This window comes from Cynoglossus semilaevis, chromosome Z, assembly GCF_000523025.1.
Source record: "Cynoglossus semilaevis isolate Cse_v1.0 chromosome Z, Cse_v1.0, whole genome shotgun sequence".
NCBI classification, from domain to species: Eukaryota; Metazoa; Chordata; class Actinopteri; order Pleuronectiformes; family Cynoglossidae; genus Cynoglossus; species Cynoglossus semilaevis.
In genome coordinates, this window is record NC_024328.1 from 4,088,272 (window position 1) to 4,115,038 (window position 26,767).

The 26,767-nt window shown below is 39.1% G+C and overlaps 1 protein-coding gene across 3 annotated transcripts in view; it reads left to right on the top strand.

Moving 5' to 3' along the window:
* Positions 1-26,721, top strand: part of vps13a (vacuolar protein sorting 13 homolog A) — a 29,117-nt gene extending 2,396 nt beyond the window's left edge. The window contains exons 2-64 of one of the 3 annotated variants that reach the window (XM_025053182.1): positions 492-535; positions 626-668; positions 753-848; positions 1,238-1,339; positions 2,790-2,899; positions 3,003-3,062; positions 3,195-3,254; positions 3,343-3,423; positions 3,979-4,036; positions 4,229-4,356; positions 4,520-4,626; positions 4,715-4,886; positions 5,490-5,552; positions 5,886-6,018; positions 6,146-6,240; positions 6,381-6,523; positions 6,685-6,886; positions 6,961-7,075; positions 9,509-9,645; positions 9,739-9,871; positions 9,987-10,104; positions 10,446-10,605; positions 10,741-10,852; positions 10,968-11,140; positions 11,489-11,645; positions 11,785-11,864; positions 11,960-12,019; positions 12,130-12,328; positions 12,436-12,552; positions 12,656-12,759; positions 12,853-13,020; positions 13,151-13,458; positions 13,567-13,720; positions 13,926-14,088; positions 14,258-14,382; positions 14,464-14,633; positions 14,868-15,118; positions 15,346-15,524; positions 16,211-16,354; positions 16,483-16,692; positions 16,857-17,000; positions 17,128-17,229; positions 17,358-17,510; positions 17,594-17,849; positions 17,930-18,090; positions 18,350-18,453; positions 18,683-18,995; positions 19,349-19,485; positions 19,605-19,899; positions 20,053-20,157; positions 20,238-20,384; positions 20,752-20,883; positions 21,019-21,152; positions 22,060-22,128; positions 23,243-23,375; positions 23,813-23,870; positions 24,060-24,231; positions 24,491-24,644; positions 24,885-25,031; positions 25,561-25,642; positions 25,741-25,810; positions 26,198-26,318; positions 26,425-26,721. In XM_025053182.1, the coding sequence (XP_024908950.1) occupies positions 492-535; positions 626-668; positions 753-848; positions 1,238-1,339; positions 2,790-2,899; positions 3,003-3,062; positions 3,195-3,254; positions 3,343-3,423; positions 3,979-4,036; positions 4,229-4,356; positions 4,520-4,626; positions 4,715-4,886; positions 5,490-5,552; positions 5,886-6,018; positions 6,146-6,240; positions 6,381-6,523; positions 6,685-6,886; positions 6,961-7,075; positions 9,509-9,645; positions 9,739-9,871; positions 9,987-10,104; positions 10,446-10,605; positions 10,741-10,852; positions 10,968-11,140; positions 11,489-11,645; positions 11,785-11,864; positions 11,960-12,019; positions 12,130-12,328; positions 12,436-12,552; positions 12,656-12,759; positions 12,853-13,020; positions 13,151-13,458; positions 13,567-13,720; positions 13,926-14,088; positions 14,258-14,382; positions 14,464-14,633; positions 14,868-15,118; positions 15,346-15,524; positions 16,211-16,354; positions 16,483-16,692; positions 16,857-17,000; positions 17,128-17,229; positions 17,358-17,510; positions 17,594-17,849; positions 17,930-18,090; positions 18,350-18,453; positions 18,683-18,995; positions 19,349-19,485; positions 19,605-19,899; positions 20,053-20,157; positions 20,238-20,384; positions 20,752-20,883; positions 21,019-21,152; positions 22,060-22,128; positions 23,243-23,375; positions 23,813-23,870; positions 24,060-24,231; positions 24,491-24,644; positions 24,885-25,031; positions 25,561-25,642; positions 25,741-25,810; positions 26,198-26,318; positions 26,425-26,589 (8,588 nt within the window). In that variant the 3' untranslated portion in view covers positions 26,590-26,721. The other 2 variants (XM_025053183.1, XM_025053184.1) reach the window with 2 other exon arrangements.
* The last annotated feature ends 46 nt before the right edge of the window (positions 26,722-26,767 follow it).

The window sequence follows — 26,767 nt, forward strand, 5'->3', positions numbered from 1 at the left end:
CAGGAATTTAGTTTAGTTTTTTTTGCACTCTGTGCAATCTTGTTTGAAATTTCGATTCCACTCATCCAGTTATGACTTTTCTGTCTCAAGACAAACCTCAAAATAGCAAATGACTGACTGTGCAGCTCTTTATCCTTATCCTTATGTCCTTATTTGAATAATTATTTAGTTGTTTTCTTGTTTGCAAAATAAACAATGAGAAATTCCTGAAAAAGAATTTAACTTGCGCAGAGACGCTAATATTTTTTCCATCTGTATTCACTGATGCTGCTCGGTTGAATCTCTTAGGGCTTGTAGTAATGATGTGTGAGTCAGGAAGTTCTTAAATAATGTATGTCTTTCAATGGTCTGAGTGTTGAATTAAGTGAATGTACAAAAGACCAAAGATTGTATTTTATATCCTTCTGTCAGGTACAATATACAATACACATCTGTTTGTCTTGTGACGGTATTAACGATTAGTATAAAGCACTGATGATGTGTCATTACAGGCGACGCCATTCTTACAAATCTTGAAATAAAGGAAAATGCCCTGGTAAGTTTTCCACAAATGTGTAAGTGACTTTGTAACATTGGCTGCCATGCCCATTTGATGTTTCAGTAACGTATTCTGATGTTGTTGCAGAGTGAGCTTGACATTCCTTTCAAAGTGAGGGCAGGACATATAGGTGAGATTGAAGGCACTGTATCGATTTACAAGTTGACCTTTGACATCCAAAAGTAATTTACTCGTCCCATGTTTCTGTTTGCAGGGAAGCTAGAGCTCAAGATTCCATGGAAGAACCTCTACACCCAATCAGTGGAGGCCACACTGGATGGTGTCTACCTGCTCATTGTGCCCACAGCCAGTAAGAGAAGCATATGTTTCCGACTCAATCAATTATTATTAAAGATAGATAAGTGCTTCTCAAAGTTCTTCTGTTAATCAAATGAAAATCAAGGACTACAAGTAAGAATGACTGGATTACTTCTCTGCTAATCTCTGCCTTTTTTAATGTGTTATATATACCATTTTAAATGATTGATATGATTTTCAAGTTTACCTTTTGAACAGCAGATGTTATCAGGTTATACAGTTCAGTCATTTGACGTAAACTGCTTGTATCAAATACTAAGCACATCTTTGACTTATTTATGAGTACTTAAGCACTTGTCAGAACAAACAGGAAACACAAGCCTGACGTCCTGTGTGTCTCATTGCTTCCATAATCATCATCATTGATCCTATTCTCTGCAGGTATAAGGTACGACGCAGAAAAGGAGGAAAAACAGGCCCACGAGGCACGTCAGAGGGAGCTGCAGCGGATAGAAGAGACAAAACTCAAGGCTGCTGAACAAGGTTAGGGTTCACAGAGTGTGTGTGTGTAAACATGTTGGTATTTATTCATTTTTCCCACAGATTAGAAGCAAGGATTTTATACTCACTGAGTACTACTGAATGCTCACCTTATTACCAGTTTCAGAGAAAGTGAAAAGAACTCACTTTATGTCATGGGACCCAGCAGCTAACATGGTTATTTAAAGTGGCTGCTGCAGGGAAGAAGGGAAATTCTTCCAGTCATCTACTCTCTACTCGTTTTTCCAAACTGAAAAGACCTTGTTGTTTCTCTTTGGGTCTTTTGCAAACAGAACTATCACTGTTTGTTTTCTGTTAAATTTATTATCATTGTTAGTGCTACAGACTATCACTTAATGTAAACTTTTTAATAACAACTTTGCATTTGTATTTACTTCATATCAGTAAATAATAAAAAATAAATATATAATATAATAATATATAAATATAATAATATATATATAATTTATAAGCAAGCCAAAAGTTATTCGAATATCATAACATCATCGCCATTCTGCGACAAATATGTTAAAGCATTAATAAATGCCATATGTGTATTCAATTAATCAGGATATTTTGATCATTTTCTTGTTTTATTAACATGTATATGAATATGTATACAGTATTACATGTTTTTGATGAATGACATTTTAAAGAATCTAAATTTTTCTACAAAATATTTTAATTAATGTTCTGAGAAAATCATCAATAAATTGCCAGTATATAAACCATATGTGTCAAACTCAAGGCCCAGAGGGCCAAATGAGGCCTGCCAAGCCGTTTAGTAGGCGCCCAGCCACCTTAAAGAGCATTTAATTAAGTCAATGCAGCAGAGTTTCTTAACCTAAGAAACTAAAAGTTTTTTAATTACACAGCATTGAACACTATTTTTAGTTTGAATAACTAATATTCAATTGCAGAAACATGTATTAGTCATATGGAGTAGTTACATCTATACCATCGGTCCCCAACCTTTTGTGTTCCAAGGACTGGTCAGCTAGTACTACCTGTTACCCATGACCTATTATTTTAAAATATTATCTTTAAATAAAGAAAATAAATGGATATGACTGCATATTCATTGACTTGAGTAAATTAGTAAAAATAAGCACATTTGTTCACTGCGTCCTACTGCGGCCCACTACCAAATGACCTATGGATACTGGTCCGTGGACCTGGGGTTTGGGATCCCTGATCTATGCAGTCTGCCATTTACTACAGGCCTTTCAAGGGGAACTGTATTGCTGATGTGGCCCCTGGTTAAAATTAGTTTGACACCCCTGACATATACAAACATTCTTCACTAGACAGAAGTGTAAATATGCCCTCAGAAATTCACCGAAATTTAAGGCACTTTAGGCAGAAAATAGCATAAAATGGAGATGTCTTGCTGTAGAAGAAGAATTTGATGAATCTCATTAGCTCTGGCTGCACTTGTGTTTATGTTGGACAGAGAACCTAACGTTAGAGAAGCAGGACACCTTTGTGGAGAAACTGGTCACTCAGGTCATCAAAAACCTGCAGGTCAAAATCTCCAACATTCATGTGCGCTATGAAGATGATGTGAGTACTGAAGTAGCAAGTGTTCAGTTCATTTAACATGAGCTGTCTATGAGTAAACTCTTATCTGTTATTTATCCTGATTTATCCCTGTTTGTTTGGACAGATCACCAATCCAAAGTGTCCTTTGTCGTTTGGAGTATCACTTAAAAACCTCAGCCTTCAGGTAATGTGTTTATTAAAACATAATCACATGCTAAATAAAGCAGCAGCAGAATTACTTGTTATATAATAATTACGGTTATGTAATTTATGTGACAGAAAAATAAATATTGACCTGTTTGTATGTTCTTCATAGACAGCCGATAAGAACTGGAATCCAAGTCTTCTGAATGAGAGTGCCAAGCTTTTCTTCAAGGTAAGAAATTCCCTTTACTAAGAGATGTCCTTAGGCAGTGTAGTTATCGCCATGCTCAAATTATCCTGGTTGATTTACTTTCCTGCAGTTGGTTCGTCTGGACAGTTTGTTTGCCTACTGGAATGTTAACTCGACCATCTTCTCCAACCACAGCGCTGAGGAGGCCTTGGTGAGTCACCCTTTTGTTAATGTGTGGTATCTTGTCTTACTCCACAAATATGGAATTGTTCCCAAAGCTAGATTCAGACACAACCTCATTATTCTTTGTGCACAAAACAATTTTATTTAGGTGGGGACAGCAGTCTCCATTACCGACACCCAGTTCACACTGCACCGTACCAAGGATAAGTGGATGAAAATGGATGGATAATTTATTTAGGATTTATTTAGGATTTGATGTAATGGAACAGAGTGGCTGACAGAGACTGTAGGGTTGCATTGATGGCTAGAAAATTTGGTGTTTTAATTGCCGACGGAATTTAATTACAGTCAATATTACACTGAGTTTATATCAACAACACAAGGCCAAAAAAGTAGTAAAATCAGTAGTGTTAGATGCAACATGTAGTTGTGCTGTGTATGTTTATAATAATAATAATAATAATAATAATAATAATAATAATAAAAGTAGCGGAACAGATCCTGCTGTTCTAAAGTTACAGGGACCCTTGGGGTGAAGACAATAAAGTCAAAGCAGACACTTAAACCTCTCTGTTTTCTACAGCGGTGTCTCCAAAGCACCATGGATGTTCGACACTCTCTTCTGGGCAGCGTTGACTTCAGTAAGTGTGATTCTGTGTGATCATTTTTTGACTTTTACTCACATGACTAAATTATTTATTTTAGCCTTTATAATACGTTGCTCTTAAAAAAGGTCTGTAGCATGAAAAATGTTGCCAGATTGAAAATCTCCACTTAAATAAACCTTAAAAATAGACTAACTAAATAGACTAAAATGTTCTGATTATTCACAGTTTTCCGTCCGATCTCTGCCGATGCTAAACTGTGCATGAACCCCAGGTCAGATATAGACCACTCTTCTCCTAAGTTGGATCTTATGGTTCATCTGAGTGAAGTGGACTTTGAACTCAACAGACCCCAGGTTAGTGTTTGATTGCTGTGTAGAACTGTGTTTCTGTAGACAGAGTGTATTGAAGTGAGGCTTCAGCCAAACAAAAATAACAAGTGAGAGAAATGTTTGTTCAAATGGAATTATCTGTGTATTGCTCTGCCTCTTGGTAAACAATGACTTCCTCTGTTTCCAGTACATCAGCATCTTGGAGGTATTGGGCTCAGTGGATATGATGTCCAGGAACCTTCCGTACAGGAAGTACAGACCTGTGGTCAATGTTCACAACAACGCTTGCATATGGTCTGAAAACACCACTATATTTTCACTTGAATTCTACATGTTTTAATAGCATTGAGCAGCTTAAGTTTATTCTAAGTGTGTGTTTTAGGTGGAACTATGTAATCACAGGCACCCTGGAAGTTGATGTGAAGCCCCGTCTACATATGTGGTCATGGGAGCACATTCGCCAGCACAGACAGAAGGTCAAGCACTACAGGGAGCTCTACAAGATGAGGCTTACCAGTAAAAATCCCAGTGAGGAGCTTCTGCTCATGCTGGAGGTGTGTAAGTGACTGAAAGAAATAAGATAGTTTTTTGTTATCAAATGGCAAAATTATGTTAGAAAAGACCTATCCTGTTGATGAGAAGTGGTCTCTGATCCATTTCTCAATTTCCACTTATACAGCTGTAGGCTTTCCTTTAGTATTTATGTGCTTTCTTTTTTACTAGTTAGACAATTGACTGCAGTTATTGCTGTCTTAATTATCCAGTTCAGCTTCACAACTTGAATGTGATTGTGATTTCATAGCACTATTTATTTCAATAAACAGTAAAGCTTAGAGTTGTTTTTGGGTTACTCTTTAAAGGAACATTTCTGCATTTGCAATATTTTCTGCTTATTTATTTACAGGTTAGAGTTTTTCTAAATAATACAGACTGGGTATTAGTTTATGGTGTATATAATACAAAAAGGAAAACTAATAGCAGTTCAAGCTCATAGCAGAATCAAATGCACACAGCTGCTTGTGGATATTGTAACACAGGAAAACACACTAGATGCACTGTGCACATAATGATGTGTGTGATAATGGATTTAGAAACTTATAGAGCAACATGAAGCTGCTGAAAGCCTGAATCAATTTGTGTCACATTCCTGTTATCAGGAGCCTGAGCGATCCCTGGACCTTTTTAACATCACGTTGGCCAGACAGCAGGCTGAAGTCGAGGTAAACTGATCCATAGTCACCATTTTGAGCATCCTTACCTGCGTTATGGTATTGTATATTGTAGTCATAAGTCAAGACATATTTATCCCACTGTTTGCTGTAACATAATGTTTGTTGGGCCTGTGCACATAAATGTTTGTCCTGTCTTGTCTACACATCAGACAGTGAGAATTTCTAATTTTGATTCCTTTGTATGTCTAGTACACGTGAAAACATTGACAATAAAGCTGACTTTGACTTTAACTGTTATGTTGTTTGTCTCTGGAATAGTGTCACTGTACTATTGTTTTCTTTTCTTTTACTTTGTAACAATTCTTTTTTTTTAATTCTCAGGCGAGTAAGGCAGGGCTGCGCATTTTCCGTCCTGGCATTAAGATGGAGGAGGAGAAGTCTCAGGGTTGGCTCAGCTGGATGTGGAACTGGGGACAAGAAGCAGATAAAGAAACAAAAGATGTCAAAACTACAGGTAGGATATGAAAAAGAAGATTTTGGGGTGAACACAGCAAGGAGTGTTTACATAGGGTTAAAGAAGTAAGAAGCTGGGGTTTGTTTGTTGATTTCTGATGATGCCAGCTATTGCTTATGTCATTTAGGTTTTGATGGACTCTTTACCTCTGATGAAAAAGCCAAACTCTACACTGCCATTGGTTACAGTGAGACTGCCATAAATCCCAACCTGCCAAAGAATGTAAGTGTACTCCCACTGTGGCACATGTGTATTAAACCCTCTCATTTCAGTAAATCTACCTACCTCGATCTTTATTACTCTAAACACAATTTAAGGCCATTGTATTCTTTGCTGATGTTCCATACTGCTCTTTTCTTTAGTTTGAGAACACAAAGATTAAATTCCATATGGAGAGGCTGTCAGTGTCCATTAAAGACAGCAGGGACAAAGATGAGATCATCAGGCTGACTGTAGCAGATCTCAAGTCCACCCTCACACAGAGGCCTGGAGCACAAGCCATCAAGTTTGTCCCTCTCTTTGCTTTATTCTAATGTATTGTATTATATTGTAGCTGTTTAATAGGTGTTTGGTCACAAGTCAATGTGAAACAAATAGTGAATAATTAGTGATGTACAAAATAGTTCCTAAAAAGTAATTTGTTCCTTGTCCTTTTCTTCATGTCAGGATCACATCACAGCTGACCCTGTTTGAGATCACAGGTCTGGCCAGTAATCACCCAGCTCCAACTCTTCTTTCGTCACGAAAAGCATCCACAGGAGCAGGAAGTCCACTGCTTTCTATTCTGTTTGAGACTAACCCGTTAGACGAGACGGCGGACCAGCGGCTGCATGTGGAATCACAACCTCTGGAAATCATCTATGATGCAGTAAGTGGCATTGGCATGCATTAACAGAAAAACACGAGCGGAGAAAGTCAATAACTCTTGTGGTCTGTGTACAGATAACAGTAAACAGCATGGCAGCATTCTTCAGGCCTCCTGATGACCTGCGGCTAGATGAGCTCACCAATGCCACACTCATTAAACTGGAGGAGTTTAGAGACCGCACATCCACTGGTATATGACTCATGCAAGCATGTACAGGATACAGCTGGGAACTATTTTATTTAGATTTTAAATTACATTTATCAGAGTGAAGCTCTGGGTTAATTATCTTTAAACATTATTAATTGAAGTAAATTGTAGACATTTCAAACTTGTCTAATCTCTGATGGAATAAATAATGTACTATTCATCTTGATGGTGGCTTGTAGAACACATTAACAGTTGCTTTCAAAACTTCAGTCAAGTCATCAACAATTTTAATCATTCTTACAGTTTATTTAGGAACTGTGTCAGTCACCTTTCAGTTGTAGAATTATTTACAAAGCGCCAAAATTTAATATTAAGTAATTTCCATCAATCCATCAATCATCCTCCACTTATCCACAGCCGGGTCGCCGGGGTAACAGTCGGAGCAGGGACGCACAGACTTCACTCTCCCCCTCTCCCCAGACACTTCCTCCAGCTCTTCTGGGGTGATCCCGAGGCGTTCCCAGGCCAGCCGAGTGACATAGTCGCTCCAGTGTGTCCTGGATCTTGGATGTAAATGTCCAAGCCACCTCAGTTGACTTCTCTCAATGTGAAGGAGCAGCGGCTCTACTCTGAGCTCCTCTCGGGTGACAGAGCTCCTCACCTGCCACCCTGCGAAAGAAGCTCATTTCAGCCGCTTGTATCTGCGCTTGTATCCCCTCCTAAGGCGGCTAGTTCTTTTGGTCATGACCCAGAGTTCTTGACTGTAGGTGAGAGTAGGAATGTACTGATCGGTAAATCGAGAACTTTGCCTTTAGGCTCAGCTCCTTCATCACCACAACAGACCAATGCGGCAACCGCATTACTGCATCTGCTGCACCGAACAAACAGCCCTTATCAGAGCGCCCCGGACCTAATACTCCTGAAGCACCCCCACGGGATACCATGGAAAAGCCTTCTCTAAGTCCACAAAACACACGTGGACTGGTTGGACAAACTCCCATGAACCTTTGAGCACCCTGTGGAAGATATAGAGCTGGTCCAGTGTTCCACGGCCAGGACGAAAACCACATTGTTCCTCTTGGATCAGAGGTTCAACTATTGGTTGAATTCTTTTCTCTAGTACCCTGGAATAGACTTTCCCCAGCAGGCTGAGGAGTGTTATACCTCGGTAGTTGGTGCACACCCTTGTCAGAGTTTCTTCAAGGCCGACCAATAGTCTTCCTCCATGGCTCCCCGAACTTTTTCCAGACTCGGGTTTTTGCTTCCACGACCACCCAAACTGCAGTCCGCTTGGCCTGCCTGTACCTGTGAGCTGTCTCAGGAGTCCCCCTAACCAACCAGGCTTGGTAGGACTCTTTCTTTTGTTTGACGGCCTCCCTTGCCCCTGGTGTTCAGGGATTGCTGCCACGACAGGCACAAGAGACCTTACGGCCACAGCTTCGTACAGCCACGGCAACGATGAAAGAGGAGAACACGGTCCAATCGGACTCAATGTCTCCAATCTCCCTTGGCACCTAGTCAAAGCTCTTCCAAAAGTGGGAGTTGAAGGCCTTCCTTACAAGGGATTCTATTTGACGCTCACAACCGACCCTCATGATACAGGTCTGCCAGGTCTGTTCAGCTTCACCTGCCAGCGGATCCAACTCACCAGGTGGTGATCAGTTGACAGTTCACCCCTCTCTTTGCCCGAGTCTCCAAGATGTATGACCTGAGGTCAGATGACATGATTACAAAGTCGATCATTGACTTCTGGCCTAAGGTGTCCTGGTGCCAAATGATGGACACTGATGGACACCCTTATGTTTGAACATGGTGTTTGTTATGGACAAACTGTGGCTAGCACAGAAGTCCAATAACAAAACACCACTCGTGTTCAGATCAGGGAGGCCATTTCTCCCAATCACGGCCCTCCAGGTGACACTGTCATTGCCCATGTGATCGTTGAAGTTCCCCAACAGGACGATGGAATCCCCGGTAGGAGCACTTTCCAGTACCCCTCCCAGTGCCACCAAGAAGGCTGGGTACTCTGCACTACCATTTGGCAGTGACCCCTTGTAGGCCTTCCTGCGGGTGGTGGGCCTACCGCTCTTAGTCTGATCCGTCGCCTAGGACCTGTTTGCCTTGGGAAAGCCCCTGACAACATAGCTCCTAGGTTCATTTGGATACTCAAACCCCACCACGTTAAGGTTGCGGATTAAGGAGGGGATAACTAATTTCCTAAGTATTAAATACAAAATAAACTTGCCCTCTAATAACTCCTTATGATTGAACTATCCACAAGGTCAAAGTCAGCTTTATTGTTAATTTCTTCACATGTACTAAACATACAAAGCAATCGAAATTACGTTTCTCACTGTCCCATGTGTAGACAGGACAGGACAAACACAAGAAGAGACACTAGAAACAAAATTACAGTGATCTAATACTTGTACATCTTTGGTTACATTTGCTAAGTTAGTTCTGTTGAATTTGTAGGTTTGATGTATGTGATCGAAACACAGAAGGTTCTGGACATGAAGGTGAACTTGAAGGCCTCCTACGTCATCATTCCACAGACGGGCTTTTACAATGGTACCCAGAACATCCTGCTGCTGGACCTTGGACATTTCCAGGTCAGGAAGGTTTCGGTCCAGATAGCAGTGGTATTTTGGCTATGTTGTAACAATACAAACACCAAATTCTATAAAACCTAAATATTTTTCTAGGTATCCAGTCAGAGCAAGGAGGATCTACCACAGCTGTCAGCCACTTCCAGCAACATTGAAGACATCATCTCCAGAGCTTACGACAGCTTTAATATTCAACTCACAAGTCTGCAGTTCCTCTACAGCAAACCAGGTGAACAAACGACAGCACCCACTTGTTAACATGAAATGAAATACTGCGAAATACTGTGTGATTTTCTGTATGCATACCTGTTAAATGGTAATGCATGTTATTTGCGTTTTGGTAGATGGTGACTGGAAAAAGGCTCGCAAGGAGAAGAAGTCACACATGCATATCTTAGAGCCAGTGGATGTCAATGTGATTTTCAGCAGAGCAATGGTTGTCAAGGATTCTCGTATGGCAAAGTATGAGCAGAGATTACCTATTTTTAACATTTTAAAAATATGTACAATATGAAAACCTGCGTTACAGCTTTCATATTGACTAATACAATTAGTCAATATTGACACATAATTAGAGTGAACAACTTAAGACAGTTCTATCTAACTACTTTACTTACATTTACATTTTGCATGCATTTACATTTATGCATTTAGCAGCCGAGTAGCAATGCTTGAGTAACAATCAACCATGTGGTTCCTCTGGGAATTTGACTGACTGTTATTTTGGAGTAATAATTGCAGATTAAAGTTAAGCTGGTGGGATCATGTTAGAAAAGTGCTTAGAGTTTCCATCTGTGTTTCAGGTATAAAATGTCTGGACAACTTCCTCTGCTATCTCTGCGTATTTCTGATAATAAACTTCGAAGCGTTCTGGAGCTGGTGCACAGTATACCACTACCTAAGAGTAAACCTGCCGCTCGCTCCAGCACTCCGTCCACAATGACTCAGGCCACTGCTGCAAAGGCAAGAACAGCAATCACTTTCTTTCACATGGGGGGTTAAATATATTGAGTTTAAATGAATAGCTATTGAAGCTGTGGCTCTCAGTACTGTAATATTTACTGGTTACTGGTCTGTTGGTTGTATCTCCCTTTTCAGTCTAAGCAGGCTTTCCCGCTTCAGCTGACCCCTAGACGACCCCTGAACAGAGCTGACCAACGGGCCTCACTCATGTTTGAGTCATGTGAGACCATCAGCCTCACTTCTTTAGGTAAGACGCAGGCCTAATACTGTACACAATCATTGTAATAACTGCCCTACATTGGACTGTGTTTTATCTAAAATTAAGTGATGGCTTTGTTCTCTCTGTGTTTATACATGTTCAGGGTCAGAGGAGGATTTATTCTATGATGCTCCCACCTCCCCCATTGCTGACCAACCCTTCTTCCCTGACAACCCCATGCCACTGCGGTATGCAGACTTGCATAGAAGAAGTGTGGCCAAGGATGATGCTCCAAAGAACATGACTGATTTTTTAATGGAGTTTGAAATAAGTGAGGTATTACAAAATATTGTTTTTCCTGTGGCCTTTTTAATAATTTTGTTATTGTTTGTGACATCTCAGTATTATTATAGTAATATTATTTAATTAAAGTGTTGATGCAGAGAAGGTCGTTAATAGTCTTATTTTTAATATTGGATGATGAATAAACTTCATTGTCATCCATCGTTTGGTCAAGATTTTTCATTGATATAATTTATGATTCAAAAAATAATTTATCCAGTTAAGTGACTCTATTGAAATTTTCTTCCTCTTGATATTCATCCTAATTCGCACAACCATATCTTTACTCTGCTTTCTTTATCTCTTTTCTACCACTCTTTTTTGTTTTATTTGTTCATCTAGTTTTTTGTTCAGTTGTGCCGCCTCTCTGATAGTAAGGAGATCCCAGTCCTTGACCTGGAAATTGAGGGTTTGGGCACAGAGCTTAAGGTGCGCACGTTTGACATGACATCAAACACGTACCTTCGAGAGATCTGCCTCAAATGTCCTGAATATACCGGTGAGGGGATTCTGATATGGCTGTCATACCTTAGTTCATTTTGCACAGATGATGGTTTTATAGATATTAATTTTTGTAAGAAGAATCCATGTCTGAAACTTTTAATAATCTTGACTTAATTTGTTTGCTAACTCTCCAGACTCTGAAGATAAGCAGGTTCAGCTCATAACTACTCTTGATAATGCAGAGGATGACCTGCTCATACTTGAATATGTCAAAGTATGTGTAGTACTTTTTCTCTGAGAAATATCCTTTGTGGATTGTTAAGTTTACCAATACAACATGACTAATAAACCATTGCATGTCATACACAGGCAGACAAGAAAGGTCCAGACTTCAGGTTCCAACACAACAATACAGAGCAGCTCATCAAGGTGAGGACGTTGTTTAACCAGAAACTAACATTTGGTTTTACTGTTTCTACCAAATGAGGTGTACCTAATAAAGACAGTGATTAACTCTTCTATAACTTACATATTTCTAGGTGACGTTTTCATCCCTTGATATTCATCTACACACGGAAGCCCTGCTCAACACCATGAACTTCCTCATGAACCTGCTTCCTGCATCCAAGAAGGAAGAGGAGAAGCAGGAGGAGCCTCAAACAATTCCTGAGGAGGATGTGGTCGAGGGGCAGAAGAAGGAAGAGAAGAAGGAAATGGCTGCTGTGGCCAAGAAGAAAAGTAATTAAAACATCTATAGTCTTTTAAAAGTGTTATCTTGCATCTGACCCTCTTGAGAAATGTCTTTCCCAATTTGAAATAATGTGGTGTTTCATCTTGTTCTGCAGGTACAAGAAGTTCCAAGTTTTCAGATGTGGTGAATCTCCGGGTCAAGGCTGATCTCCGCTCTCTGAAAATCTTCATCAGAGGACAGAGAGCCAGTATCTCTGAGATTTGTATTGAAGGTATGGTGTTATTTTGTCTCCTTTAAAAAATGTTTTGTTTTGTTCATTGCTGTCACTTAATGTGTGAAAGTGTAAAAAAGTTTTTATTTTCTCAACTGTCCAGGACTTTTTTCCGAGGTTCTATGGCGGAAGAAGGAGATGGAGATTCTGACTAATCTGAAGAACATTGTGGTCCTTGATTGTGACAAAGATGCTATTTACAAGAAGGTACGGCAGTCTAAACAAGTGTAAAACATCATCTTACCAGTGTAACATAGCTGTTAACAAAGTGGCTTAACACTGTTGTTTCTCATCACTTAGGCTGTATCTATAGCAGACAAGGAAGTGTTCGCCTTTCACATGGTGAATTACACCGATGCCACTGAAGGAAATGCATATCTTGACATGTCTCAAGTGGACACTGCCATCACACTGACTGTGGGATGCATCCAGGTCATCTTCCTCAACAAATTTGTTTCAACTATTTTGGTATGAATCAATGTGTACCCCTTTGAAAACAGTCATATTTGGTATTTAACAGTTCCCTTAACATTTCCATATTTGTTTTACCTTTTTCCAATTTCCTACACTGCTTGCATTCATTCTTCCTTGATCCAAGGCGTTCATCGATAATTTCCAAATGGCCAAAGAGGCCTTGGCTGAGGTGACGGTCCAAGCTGCAGAAAAAGCAGCAACAGGTGTGAAGGAGCTGGCAGAGCGAAGCACCCGAATTGCCCTCAAAGTCCACTTCAATGCCCCCGTTATCTTCGTCCCTCAGTCGTCGTCATCTACCAATGTCATTGTGGCTGATCTTGGTCAGCTCTCTGTCAAGAATTGCTTCTCTAAGCAGCCCTTTCAAAGCAATGCTGGAATTCCTCCTGTGGTGGATATTATGACAGTGAAACTGACGGACCTGAAGATGTACAGGTTAGAGTTCTCTTATTTCTGTGTACTTAAGAGTGACAAAATTAATAGAATTGAGATATTTTTCCTAATAAGTGCAAGTTTTGAGTGTTGTGTTGTCACTGCTCCCAGGACCACATATTTGAAGAACAAACAAAAGTTTCAGGGGGAGATTCAGCTGTTGATGCCTGTTAACCTGGACTTGAAGATTATGAGAAACCTTTCATCTAACTGGTACCACAGCATACCTGACATAGAGATCTCAGCTCACCTAAAGCCTATGACTGTAAGTTTCTGGGTATGGTGGTTTGACAAGGACAGATATTTAATTGTTCTATCTATCTATTTTTAAACAGACAGTCTGTCTGTAAATAAAATGTAAATAAAATCTAACAGTTTTCACTGCCTTCTCATTCACAGTAGGAAACACTGTTTAATTGTACTTTATATAAGTTTATAAGATCACTCTTAAAATCTTTGTCTCTCAATAGTTGAATCTCTGTGAGGAAGACTTGGTAGTTGTTCTAAGGACTTGGAGTGAGAACATGTCAGAGAAGTCTGTTGATGACTCAAACCAAAGCAGCTCTGAGCCTATTTTTGACTCGGCATCTGGCAAAGAATCACAGCCATCCGAACAGAACGGAACAACAAACAGTAAGAAGTTGTGGTTTTGTTGTGTTAATGTTGGAGCATGTGAGTCAAGTCATTTAGTAAGAAGATCAAAATGGTTTTACGCCATAACGTTTCAGTTTCTAATGTTCTGGTTCATGTCTGTCAAGCAGATTACATAGGAGTGTTTCACCTATTGTTCTCTGTCCTGTAGAAAATACAGTAGTGACAGCAGCTGTCGTTGAGACCCAGCAGAATGTCATGGTGAAGAGTACACTCAAATTAGACTTCAAGTTTGATTCAATGACCCTGATCATGTACAGCCCAAATGATGATGAGGTAACTCTAAAGGCTGAACTTATCTGATGTAATTAGTACAGGACATGCCTGTGTGACACATATGTGTCGTGTTTTTTCTAGCTTGAACTGCTGGACTCGCATGATGATGAGCTGAAGCTGGCAGAGTTCACCCTGAGCTCCATCTCTGTCTCCATCCACATGTTCTCCACTGGCTGCATGAGAGCCTCGGTCCAACTGGCTACCTGCCTTCTTGATGACAAGAGGCCCAATGTCAAGATGGTCACACCAAGGTATGTCATAGACCAGTCTCTGTATAGCATAATGTTTGGAGCAGATAACCCATTCTCCTAAAATGACACATCAATCATAAATTTTTGTCTGACTAATACTATTGAGCTTATTTTTAACAGTAAGTGATTTAGTTTAGATGTCAAAATAATAATTTTACTTCACAAAGTTAGTACTGTTAAAAAAAGTTTTTTTCTTTTTTTTAATTGTCAATAAACAGATTTTGATATTTTTAGGATGGTGGCCATGCGTCCTGGTGCAGAGCAGATCATGATGGTGGAAGTGAACTTTCGTCAAGGTCGAGAAGGCACCGTGTTGGAAACAACTGTGCAGGACTTATACTTATGTGCCAGCATGGAATTCCTGCTTACTGTGGCAGATATCTTTCTAGAGGCCAGTCAGAAGGCATTCAGTCAGAAACCACAACAAAAAAGCCTTGCTGGATCAGTAGAAAAGAAGACCTCCTCTGTCAAATCTAAAGAGCCCAGTAAGTTAGCAGGAACATTTGTAATTGATGAACGTAAAAAATACATAACTTCAAAGATATTTAAGTTTTGGCAGAGTGAGCACATCTGTTTGTGGCGAGTTGGTCAAGTTTTGATTGGACTCATTTGTTTCATACTAAGATTATGAACTGAAATAAGATGGATTTAAATAATCATGATGTTCACGTATTCACCTAACCTGCCTTTGTTCTGTCATTCTCTGCTGCAGCTCCTCCCTCAGCAACAAAGAGTGAGATTTATGTTGTTGTGAGAAATCCGGAGATTGTGTTTGTGGCCGACCTGACACGGGCAGACGCCCCCGCTTTGGTGATGACCACAGACTGTGAATTAACAATGAAAACCAGTGTAGAGGGCTCAAAAATGACTGCTGCTATCAAAGACCTAAAGGTTTGTCTTGTAACAGTAACAGAGGCATCTACTAAAATGGTTTGATTCATTCTTCTGTGCCAGCAACAGGTAGAATTTAAAGTGACAGCTTTAGGTAGTAGTGTAAGATATTTATGGTTTTGTTGGAATGAGTGAGTACAATGTGGTAAAAATACAATGTGGTACAAAAATACAATAAAATTGTGTCTTTTAGGATTTTTAATAATAAAAAAAATGATTGGCACAATTTAACAATATAAACAGTTAACTAGTACAATAGACCATTTTCCTCAGTTCTTAATGTACTCTTATAACTGTTTTTGTTTTTAATGAAGTTTTTAATACGTTTAGTTTTTGATCGTAATTTAGATGAAAAATATGAAGACTATATAGTGTGGAATAAAAGAACAATTTGTTTTGAGGTTGTTGTGGTGTTTACTTAGTTCATTCACTTTGTTCTCATTAACATTGGCCCTGATGTCAAATCTTAGTAGGAATCAATTGTGCGGGTGAAAGAAAAAAGTTATAAGTCATTTGACTTTACTCTTCTTATTAATGCTTTAACTTTGGCAGCATTACTCTTTATACTTGCTTTATCAATATCAAGTCAATAATTTGGTTTGATGTCTTTCCTGTATTTATGAACACATTTCCTCACTATTCAAAGGTTTTGATTGCTACTTTCTACATTGGCCTACTGGTTATAGGTTGTTGCGTGTCCCTTCTTGAGAGAGATGAGGAAAACTGATGTGACCACAGTGCTGCAGCCGTGCCAGGTGTCTTTTAAAAGTAGTGAGTCCCCGAGTTGTCCTCAGGCTATGGAGGTGTCCATAAGTGCTCTTACACTGAAGGTGAGTAAACAGTACTATTGCAGTACTATAACTATTACCAGACACTCTTTAAACCTATGACATGTGGTATTTAGGTCCTTTAAAATAAAAAAAAATTGGTTGTGATGTCTTCCATTTCCATTATGCAGGTTTCTCCCATCATTATCAACACAGTCATCACCATCCAATCAGCTCTGACACCAACAGCAGAAACTCCTGAAGAGTTGGAGAGTCCTGTACCTGTTGACCTGTGGGAAAAGAGGGACTGGAAACTGTTAAAATTCTGGTTTTTAGAAGAAGAGGGGGATGAAGACACACGATCTCTAACCCCACTGATACCACAGGGAGAATCACTGCAGGTATAAAACAGCACCTTATGGTTTATGTTATTTTAAATTGATGATGCTCACTGTTTTATTAAAAATGTCACAGATAAACTTGTCCATACACAAAGTTAGAGTTATGTTTGTATGATTAGTAAGACTAGTTGCTGTGTTTTTATGTTTATTTCATATCCCTGCAGTTGTCAATCAAAACAATCTGCATTACACTGGAAGCTGGTGTAGGACATCATACTGTCCCCATGCTTTTGGCCAAGTCTTCATTCCATGGAAATGTTAAAAACTGGTCCACACTCATTAACCTACGGAGTGAGCTGGACATGGAGGTAAAATACACACACACTAAAAGAGAGAGCTGTATAGAACAAAGACTCCTTGACTTTGACATGTGTATTTTAACACTGCAGCAGATTCTTGATACAAGTTGTATTGTATATGCCATGTTCCCATTAGGTTCACTATTTCAATGAGGTGATGGGAATTTGGGAACCACTGCTGGAGCCTTTAGAGGATGAAACTAGAGATGGATTTAAACCATGGAAACTTGAACTCAAGGTATGTAATGTGTATATATATATATACATACACACACATATGTATACACATAGAAAAAACACACATTTGTACTCACACAAACCACAGTGTTTCTTATTTTTGTATTGTTTTTACTGCCCAATAACCAGATGAAAAAGAAGCAGGTGCAGCCCACAAGTCTTTCAGATGAAGTGGATTACAACGTCCCAGACTATAAGACCGTTATCACTGTCATCAGTAAAGACCAGCTCAACATCACGCTCTCCAAGTGTGGACTGACAATGCTCAGTAACCTTGGAACGGTAAGAAAATGGCTCGTTTGAACAGAGTTTAAAGACTTTCATGATCTATTGATTTACTTGCTCTTTTACATGTCTTTCTTCAGGCATTTGCAGAGGCTGCAAAACAGACGTCTGAGAGCTTCCAGAAAGATAAATCACCATTTTTGGTGAAGAACTGCCTGGGTCTGCCCCTCTCTGTCCATCACAGCCGCATGTTTTGTCCCATCTTGCGAGAGAGCACAAACTGCATGGTGAATCTTCAGGATGGTGAAACTCTGGGGATGGACTATTCTACCACAACAGATGACCATTTCTCAGCCATGATCTCCTTGAGTGAAAAGGACTACTACATACAGCCAAGTAAGTTGACCTTAAAAAACATTCTAAAGATGGTAGACAGATAGTTGTCTCTTTAATTGATGTTTCTCTTCTGTCTCCAGCTCCAGATGGACACACCTCAGCCTCTGTGATACCACTAATCAAAGTGGGCAGAGGCATGTACAGTGTAACTCACACAGAGTCTGGAGTAATTCGCTTTCTAGTCTGTCAAATTTACTCTGTGGATGGCAGCAAGTATATAAAGATCCGCTCGCCTTTTCAGGTATGTACAATAACCAGATTTCTGGAGTTGCATTGTTGAAACTGTTTTAGGTGATGCCCTGTCATTTGTTTTAAATACATTTGTAAACATTGTAAATATTTTAAAAATTGGCTGCATTTTATTATCTCACAGACCTTTTTCTTGGCTACAGTAAAATTACTTAAATAACAAAAACTTATGTCTGCACTGATACGATGACAATGTTTTTTTTTTATCTTGAACAAAACCACAACATATTAACTATTTGTCTCATGTGCAGATCATCAATCACTTCACGATACCATTCAAAGTTTTTGAAGGATCAGAGTGTCTGGGTACTGCTCTGCCAAATGAGGAGTACTGTGTACCACTGGATTCATACAGGTAAGGCTGAATACACTTAAACACTAAACACTGTGAAGCAGTAAAGTGATAGGCCACTGGATTGGCTTGGTTACTAGTAGAGGTTTCACCTCTCATCCACCTTTTTTCCTATTACTTTACTGCTTCAGATAAAATCCCCTGTTACTATCTATCCATACCTTGTCTCTTTTCTTCCACTTATGCATCTTGTTACACTGCACAATTATCAACTCTTTACTGCCGTCTGTAGGTCTGAACTTAGCCTCCAGCCGATAACCAAGGACGACGCTGATAATCAGGTTCCACTGTTTGAGTGCTCAGAGGGCTTCAGTTATGAAGATGTCTGTAACCAGCATCAGGAGGTGCACCTCCAGCAGACATGCCTTCATCGTGGAAACCAACTTGACAGGATCATGATAAACATTGTACCATTGAAAGATACTGTGACCTTCAATGACACCGGAGGTATTGGGGAGAATTTTGACATGCCTCTTGTGCTCCACCTTTGGCCCTTCATTCTGCTGCGCAACTTGCTGCCCTACTCCATCACATATGAGCTCAAGGTAAGAGCAAAACAACCAAGAAGAAATCTCCTTGGACCCATCTTTAATCTTCCATAAAGTGTCTCACTGCGTGGCGCTTTGGCCCAGAGGCAATGTCTCTGTCATTGGTGTGGAACCCCAGGGTTCACCTCCTGGGCAAGTTCAAGTCCCGGTTAGGGCGGTTGGTACCTTCCAGTGGACTCACCACCCGCAGGAAGGTTTGGTACGGTGCAATGTGATTTGGGTGGCGACTGCTGCCCCCGCGACCCGGTAACGGATAAGCGGATGAAAATGGGTGGATGCATGGATGGAAGGATGGATGGATAAAATAAAGTGTTGACTTAATTAATGATGTAATTACTGGTACCCAACAGAACAGTGAAGCCTCTACCCCTGAAACTACTCTGGACCCAGGTCACTCTGCTCAGCTTCACACCGCAGTCATCAACCAGTCAAAACTGTGTCTACGGCTACTGAACTATTTGGCCCAAGACTGGTCTTCTGAGTACAGGTCTGACTACACTCTGCCTGAGCTGGTTTATGGCTGACCTTCTTCACAAAGAACATTTCCTCAGTAGCTCCACAATTTATCATCACATTTGTCATTATGTGAATGTTTATGCTCCTCAGTCTGCTGGGTGAACAGGACGAAATCACCTTCATCATGTTCCAGTCTCTACGGGAGGCTGACGAAAATGATGGTGAGGATGCAGACAGGACAAAGGCAGAGTTGGACATAGCCATACATGTCAAATATGACCTGAGACAGATGGAGATTTCCATCCACTGCCCCTATTGGATGGTGAATAAGACAGGCAGATTACTGCAGTACATTGCTGATGACATCCACCGTAAACACCCGCTGGACTACGATATGCCGCTGCTCTTCTCATTCAAGCCTCGCTTCTTCCTTAAAAACAATAAGGTAAGGTGATAAAGCCTGGTTAAGGAATATGTTGCCTCTGTCACCCTTTATCTCATCCTACACTGATCTATGTTCAGATAAACTGTTCCGTTCATTTCATACAGTACATATTACTTTTTCTACTCTGCATGCCTCATTTTTCCCCTCCATCAGGTTCGCCTCATGATTTCAGACAGTGACTCTTCTGATGAGTTTTCCTTGGATACAGTTGGTAGTCATGGAGAGGTGAAATGTAAAGGCAGATACAGGGATTACCTGGTAAGATATTACAACAAAATGTATGTATCTTACAAAAACAAATCCCAAAAAACCAAATGTCTTTGTTTTCCTCACCTTAGGTTGGTGTGAAGATTGATAAAAGCAGTTTCAGCCTCACCCGCATCGTGACCTTTGTGCCCTTTTACATGCTGGTCAATAGAACAAAGCACAATGTCTACATCTGTGAAGAGGGCCAAGACAACTGGACCAAGGCAAAGCCAGAACAGGTCAGAACCAAACCAAGACATATTTCTGTAGACAAAGAATCAATTACATATTTTTAATTGACTGATTTTTTATTTGACCAGTTTTTGATCAGAGACTATTTTCCTAAGAAAACGTTGTACTCTCCTTTGATATGACTGGGGACATATTATTGCAAGTTGACTTTGTCAGTGTTTTGGTACATAAACTTATTAATCACATACTCTGGAGGGTCTAACTACTCCTTTAGGTGCCAGTTTCGATGTATTGAACAGTGTAAATGTTTAAGTAATTTTAGATGTTTTAATAATCTGTCGAAATCCTGGAATATGTCTCCAAACAAACCATTCTGATTTTATTTCTCGTAAATATCTTTCGTACAACATTTAGTCATCCATACCTTTCTGGCCAGAGACGGACACAAAGAGGCTGAAGATCAAAGTAGATGGTTGTTTATCACCTCCTCAGACCATTAAGTTCACCCAACCCGAGAACTGTCTGCTGCTGCGTATGGACAGCTCTGTAAGTTTATTGGTGGGCATGTAATAAATGGAAAATGACTGTTTCAAAAATCATAATTTTGTTCTGTTCTTGTTCAAATCTACAGATTTTATTAAAACAAAATAAAGAAACATGCATATGTCTCCACTTGTGCAGGTGGGCGGGATCATTGTGGATGTAAACTTGTCAGAACACTCAGCCACTATTCGTTTCTCAGAGTACCACGATGGAGCAGCTCCTTTCCTCATCATCAACCACACCAAAGACCAGACTCTTCAAATTCATCAGAGGTAAGAGAAAACACGTTTAAATTTGTATTATTTTGTTCTTTTGTTTAAGGCTGTTTGCAAATAAGCATATACTGAAAACAATAGAAGGGAGTCAACACCCAAGGATTAGGGACCAATTGTCTGTTTCACAACCAGTCTAAGTCCCACCATGCTGGACCATTGCTGCATGCTATTCCCCTCATCTCTTATCAAACACATCCCATTGTCACTGTCTATGTCTTGCAAATTCAAGTAATTTAAGGTTAAGATTAAGTAAGTATGCACTAAATGTTGCACTCATTCTGTAGATGTTTTACAAAATGTTTAATGTGTGTGAAAGTTCTGTCAAAGTGTCTTGAGTGTAAATTAGATTGTGCTGTAAATTTGTTCCACTTCACACTTGTTGTCTGTCACATCAGATAAGTTCATGAAGACATCATCCACTGTGCTCTATGTGCATCATGTGATATTTAATCACTTTATTTAACATTTTCTGTTTATCTGTCTCTGAATGAGGATTGATCATCATCCTTTTATAAAAAAAAATTCTAAAATTTTAATGTCTACTTTGTTGTTTGCATTTCAGTGAAACCTACTGTATATTGCTCAAGTATCGACTTTGTTGCTCTTTTGTAGCTTCCTGTATTGTTTAAGGTACCGTATGCAGAAATTGCCTCCTACTTAAATTCTCAGTAATGTTGATGCTCTTTGTTTTTTGGAATGTACAGATAAAATAACCAGTACACTCTGTGTTACCCTGGCCTGATCTGTGAGTCACAGGAAGACATCTATCTGAAACATTAAAACTGATTTTATAGCACCCTCTGTTGGAAAGGCAAATTTCTTGTATACTGTACTTGTTTAAAAACCAAGAGTATTTGTCTTTGCTGATAGCCATTTGTGTTTTTGTGTGTTGTGGGTCACGCAGCAACCGGACAGAACCAACCTGGGTGGCTGAAGAGCTACTCGACCTCTCCTTCTCAGTGGAGGAGGACAGGTAGAAATATATGAAAAGAGGAAACTCTTCTGACACGCTCTAACTTCAAGCGAGAGACTAAGAGCGAGTTTCACCCAATGCCTTCAAATGAGGCTTGTTGTTAAATTTTAATTTACAGATTTTAGTAGATCAACGTTTAATCATAAAAGCTAGCTATTCTGTGAAATACTGATAATGCCAAAGGATGACATCTAGAGGAAGAATGCAGCATTGGGTGGTTATATTACTTGGCATAACAGGGACACAATGCATCTGTGCATTAATCAGTCATCATGTGACAATGTCCTAGTCTCTTGAGTGCAGAGTGATGTCAGATCAAGAGGTAAAAACGAGCAGCAGCATCTGCTTCTGCTGCAACTAAATCATCCAATCTGCTCCTTACCAATCCTAAAGAACTTGTATACAGTACTTTTTACTGTAACATCATTGTGTTACATTTTGTTCATGATAAACTCTGACTCTAGTACATGCACATTTCTGTTCTTTATCCTTTATTTGATCAAGTACAAATAAAAAAAAACTGATTAAAAAAAACATTGACCTAAACTGATGAAGGGAGAAAGGAGCAGGTCGGATGTTTAAACACATTTGTTACTATGTTCTCTTCGTCTCTTACAATTTGTTTTCATCTTGAGTTAGTTTTGAATGTTTCTGGCTGGATGGGATTCTGCTCAAGGAATCACACCTGCCGCTTCTTCCTGTCGTTCTCTTATTTTTCATCTCCATTAGTAGATAATGGCTCTCTTGCTTTATTCCATGTCCCTGCATCCGCTTTTTCTCAATTGATTGGAAAATGAAAATATGTGAACATTCATAATCAAACCCTGTGGCTTCAGGAGAAGTATTGGGGACGTGTGGGAATTTATCCATTGTAGAGTTTCATTACTGTCTGTTGGTAAGAAATGTTTGTGTGCGCTGTCAAACAGGTACTTCGGACTGTAGAGTGCTGGTGGTTGGGTTATAGTATTGTCCTCTGTTTTACTGTTACTCTGTTTTCATGGTCTGATTCTTATTATTTCCCCATTCCAAATGAGTTTACTTACACTTAAGTTTTACAGTAATGTTGATGATATTAACAAGACATGTATATGCCTGGGGTTTCATTTTCATGCAGTTCCCAGAAAGTAACAGAACAGCAGGAGCTGGAACCTGGGAAAGCTGTGCACTACACCTGGGCTGAACCCACAGGGTCCAGAGAGCTTTGCTGGAAGTGTGGCTCCTATAGTGGGGTGCTGAAGAATGAGGAGGTAATAGATCATAATACTCACAAGGCCTACCTTAACCTTTTTCTTTTTTACATGTCAAACCACTTCCCAAATGAAGTGTAATCAGTTCAGGCTCTGGGTAACATTACAGATGCTACCAATTTTAATTGGGTTGTCCTAATTTACGATTAACACTAGGTTAGTCATCAGCTGACAAAATGACAGGCACAACTTAATTTTCTTTTTGTTCCAGCAGTAAACTGAAAAATATTTTTTTGGTCATATTTAGGAATGTTATTTTATCTCAATTGTGATTAATTGCAATTGTGATTAATCACAAGTCATGATTAATCCACGGCTAATACAACTATTATTAAGATTAAAAATTGTAATCTTTTGTTATTCCCAAACTTTATAATATATAACGATGCTTTAAGATGTTTACTAATATGAGACAACCTTCACTTTTGCACCTGTAGGACTTACACGATGACATGAAAGGTGAAGGAAAACTCTTCGTCATGTCCTTTTATGAAGGTAAGAACAAGAAGAATATCTGAAATAGAACAGAATAGAACATAATTTGAAATGTACCACATTTTTAATTTACTGGATGCAACACTACAACTGCCAAGAACACCTATGCAAAATTGGTGCGGTTGCCGCTACTTGTGTCCATTAACAATTGTAAAGAGACAATGGTCTGGATTTGTTGTTGGTGTGAAGGCCTTCAGCGTGTGGTGCTGTTCACTGAAGATCAGCCTGTTTACAAGCTACTCTGTGAGAGTGAGAAGGCTCAGCTGGCTGAACAGGAAATCATCCTGTCTCTGAAGAACATGGGAATTTCTCTGGTCAACAACAACAGCAGCCAAGAAGTCGCCTTTATCGGGATCACGAGGTGAATTACCACATACACATACAGTATATACACAATATATACACATTGTTCAAGGAACTACAATTAGCAAACTGCTAGTAGATTTGGTAAAAAGGTGATACTGTTAAGCTGATTTTGAAATTACAGAGACACAACTAATGTTGCCTTTTTATTTTGTTTTTTGCTTTTATATCTTTATAGACATTAAAAGACAAAATAAAAACAAAAACAAACAGATTCAACTGTAACCCATGCATCAGTTATTTTTTTGTATTAACAGCTCTGATGTGGTATGGGAAGTAAAGCCAAAGAAGAAGAATCGGTGGAAAACCCTGACTACTAAAGAAGCAGAACTTCTGGAGAACAGTTTTAAGGAATACATTGAATCAGCACCAATAGATAATGGCATCTTTGATCTGGAAAACAATATTCAGGTTATTATACTTCCCTATTATTCATTATAGTCATTAGAATGTAATATAAACAAATGGGTTATTGTTACAGTACAAGCAAATTATGAAAAAAATATTTTATTTAATTTCTAGTAACCTGTATAAAAGGGAAATTGAAAAAGCTGTAAACATTTATGCCTCCTGTAGTGACTGACTATAAAGAATACTTCATTTCCAGGTTGAGGAGCTAAAGCTTATGTTTTGGTTGTGACTGTCTCTCAGGTGTTGTTTACTCCTAATGGCACTGACATGCGGATGCTGCAGCCGTGTCATGCTCCTCTTAGGAGACACTTTCTGCCTGGTGTGAAGGTGGAGTACAATGTCTCACAACGACAGAAGGCCTACAGAGTTCAGATCCATCGCATACAGGTGAACAGAAGATCTCTTATGTCATTCTAACGTCAGTTCAGTCTTTCTAAAAGAACACCACTTACAACTTTACAGCTTTATGCACTTATTACTACCTTTGCCAAGCATTTTATAAAATGTAACTGTTAGGAATTGGAATTTATTTTAAGTTAGGCACCTTTTCACAAATTAAAACCCCAGCTAGGAATTGTTTATTAAATACCATACAGTTTGTTCGTTGATAGACAATTTTAAATAAAGTCTCCAGAACAATGTTCTTCTTTTTCTTTTTTTGTCAACATTTCTTTTCTTTTCTCAAACATTCTACAAATGTTCTTTTGGGTTTGTAGACTTATAGTCTGCCTGTGTAATCTAATCCAAAATATTCTACCACCGCGCCACTTTAGCTGCATTTTTTTGCATTTTTATGTACATTTTTTTTTTTTGAATTACTTGTGCCTTGAAACATATTCACAGCTGCCACTACTTTTCTGTCATAACCACATGATGAACTCTGATCCATACATCTGTGAATCTTTTCCTCCTGCAGATTCAGAATCAGCTGCCGGGAGCCATCTTCCCTTTTGTCTTTTACCCTGTGAAACTGCCAAAGTCCATAACTATGGACTCAGGTCTGATAAAATTCACATTTTATAGAAAATTATAATCAACTTTAAATTTTATTTGATATGTTTTGGACAACATAGTTGTATTTATCATGTCCTTGCAGAACCAAAACCTCTGACTGACATCAGCATTGTTACCAGAACAGCAGGACACTCTGATATCTCTCGCATAAAGTAAATCTTCTTGCACTGAAATTTTACACGTCTCCTCATGTTGTACATTTTTTATCTTTATCTGTTTTACTTTTCACAACAAGAAAAACCTATATTTTTACAGACTATAAGCCATTTTTTGAACTCTTGTGAAATAAAAATGTGATAAATAAATGCAACTTTATAGTTGGTATTCACATGTAGTTCGTAATATAAGCTATGTCAGTAATAATAATAGATAGATAGATAAAAATGTCTCTTTATTTTCTGCTTAATTTCTCACCTGCCTCAGTTGGCTTATGATTTCCAGTTTAGCTTAGCTGACTTCACACAGATGTCGTGATGTAGTTTGTTGTCTGAACAGCTGTTTCTGCAGTATGACCTGATACAAATGTCTCTCTATATAAGATATTTCAAGGTCTTGATTCAGGAAATGAATTTGAAGATCGATCTGGGTTTTCTTTATGCCCTTCTGGACCTGAACCCCAGCACCGTCCTGGAAACCGGTCTGATGACCTCAGAACAGGAGGTCAGTTGCACACACCTGTGCCACAGCCAAGGAGCAGAAAGTGGAAACAATCAGTCCTGGCACAGTACCATATGGTACAGTTTGAGTTTCCATTTTATACCTGCAGGTGGAGCTGTTTGAGAAGGACATCGAGTACATCAAGACAGATCTGAACGATGTGGCTGCTGCTGACACCACTCCCATCAGCCTCTATGAGTATTTCCACATTTCCCCTATTAAGGTAAACAAAAAGATTAATTGTAGTGTATCAATGAATCAAACTCAATCTTGAAACATCCGTAAGCAATTTTGTTATGGGTGCAAAGCATGACCACTGACATCTTCACCCTTTCATTAACTAATGAATGATAATTGGTCACGCTACAAGAACATGTTTTATAAATATGGAGATATGTATATATATATATATGTATACATCCGTATGTTTACATATGTATGTATGTATATGT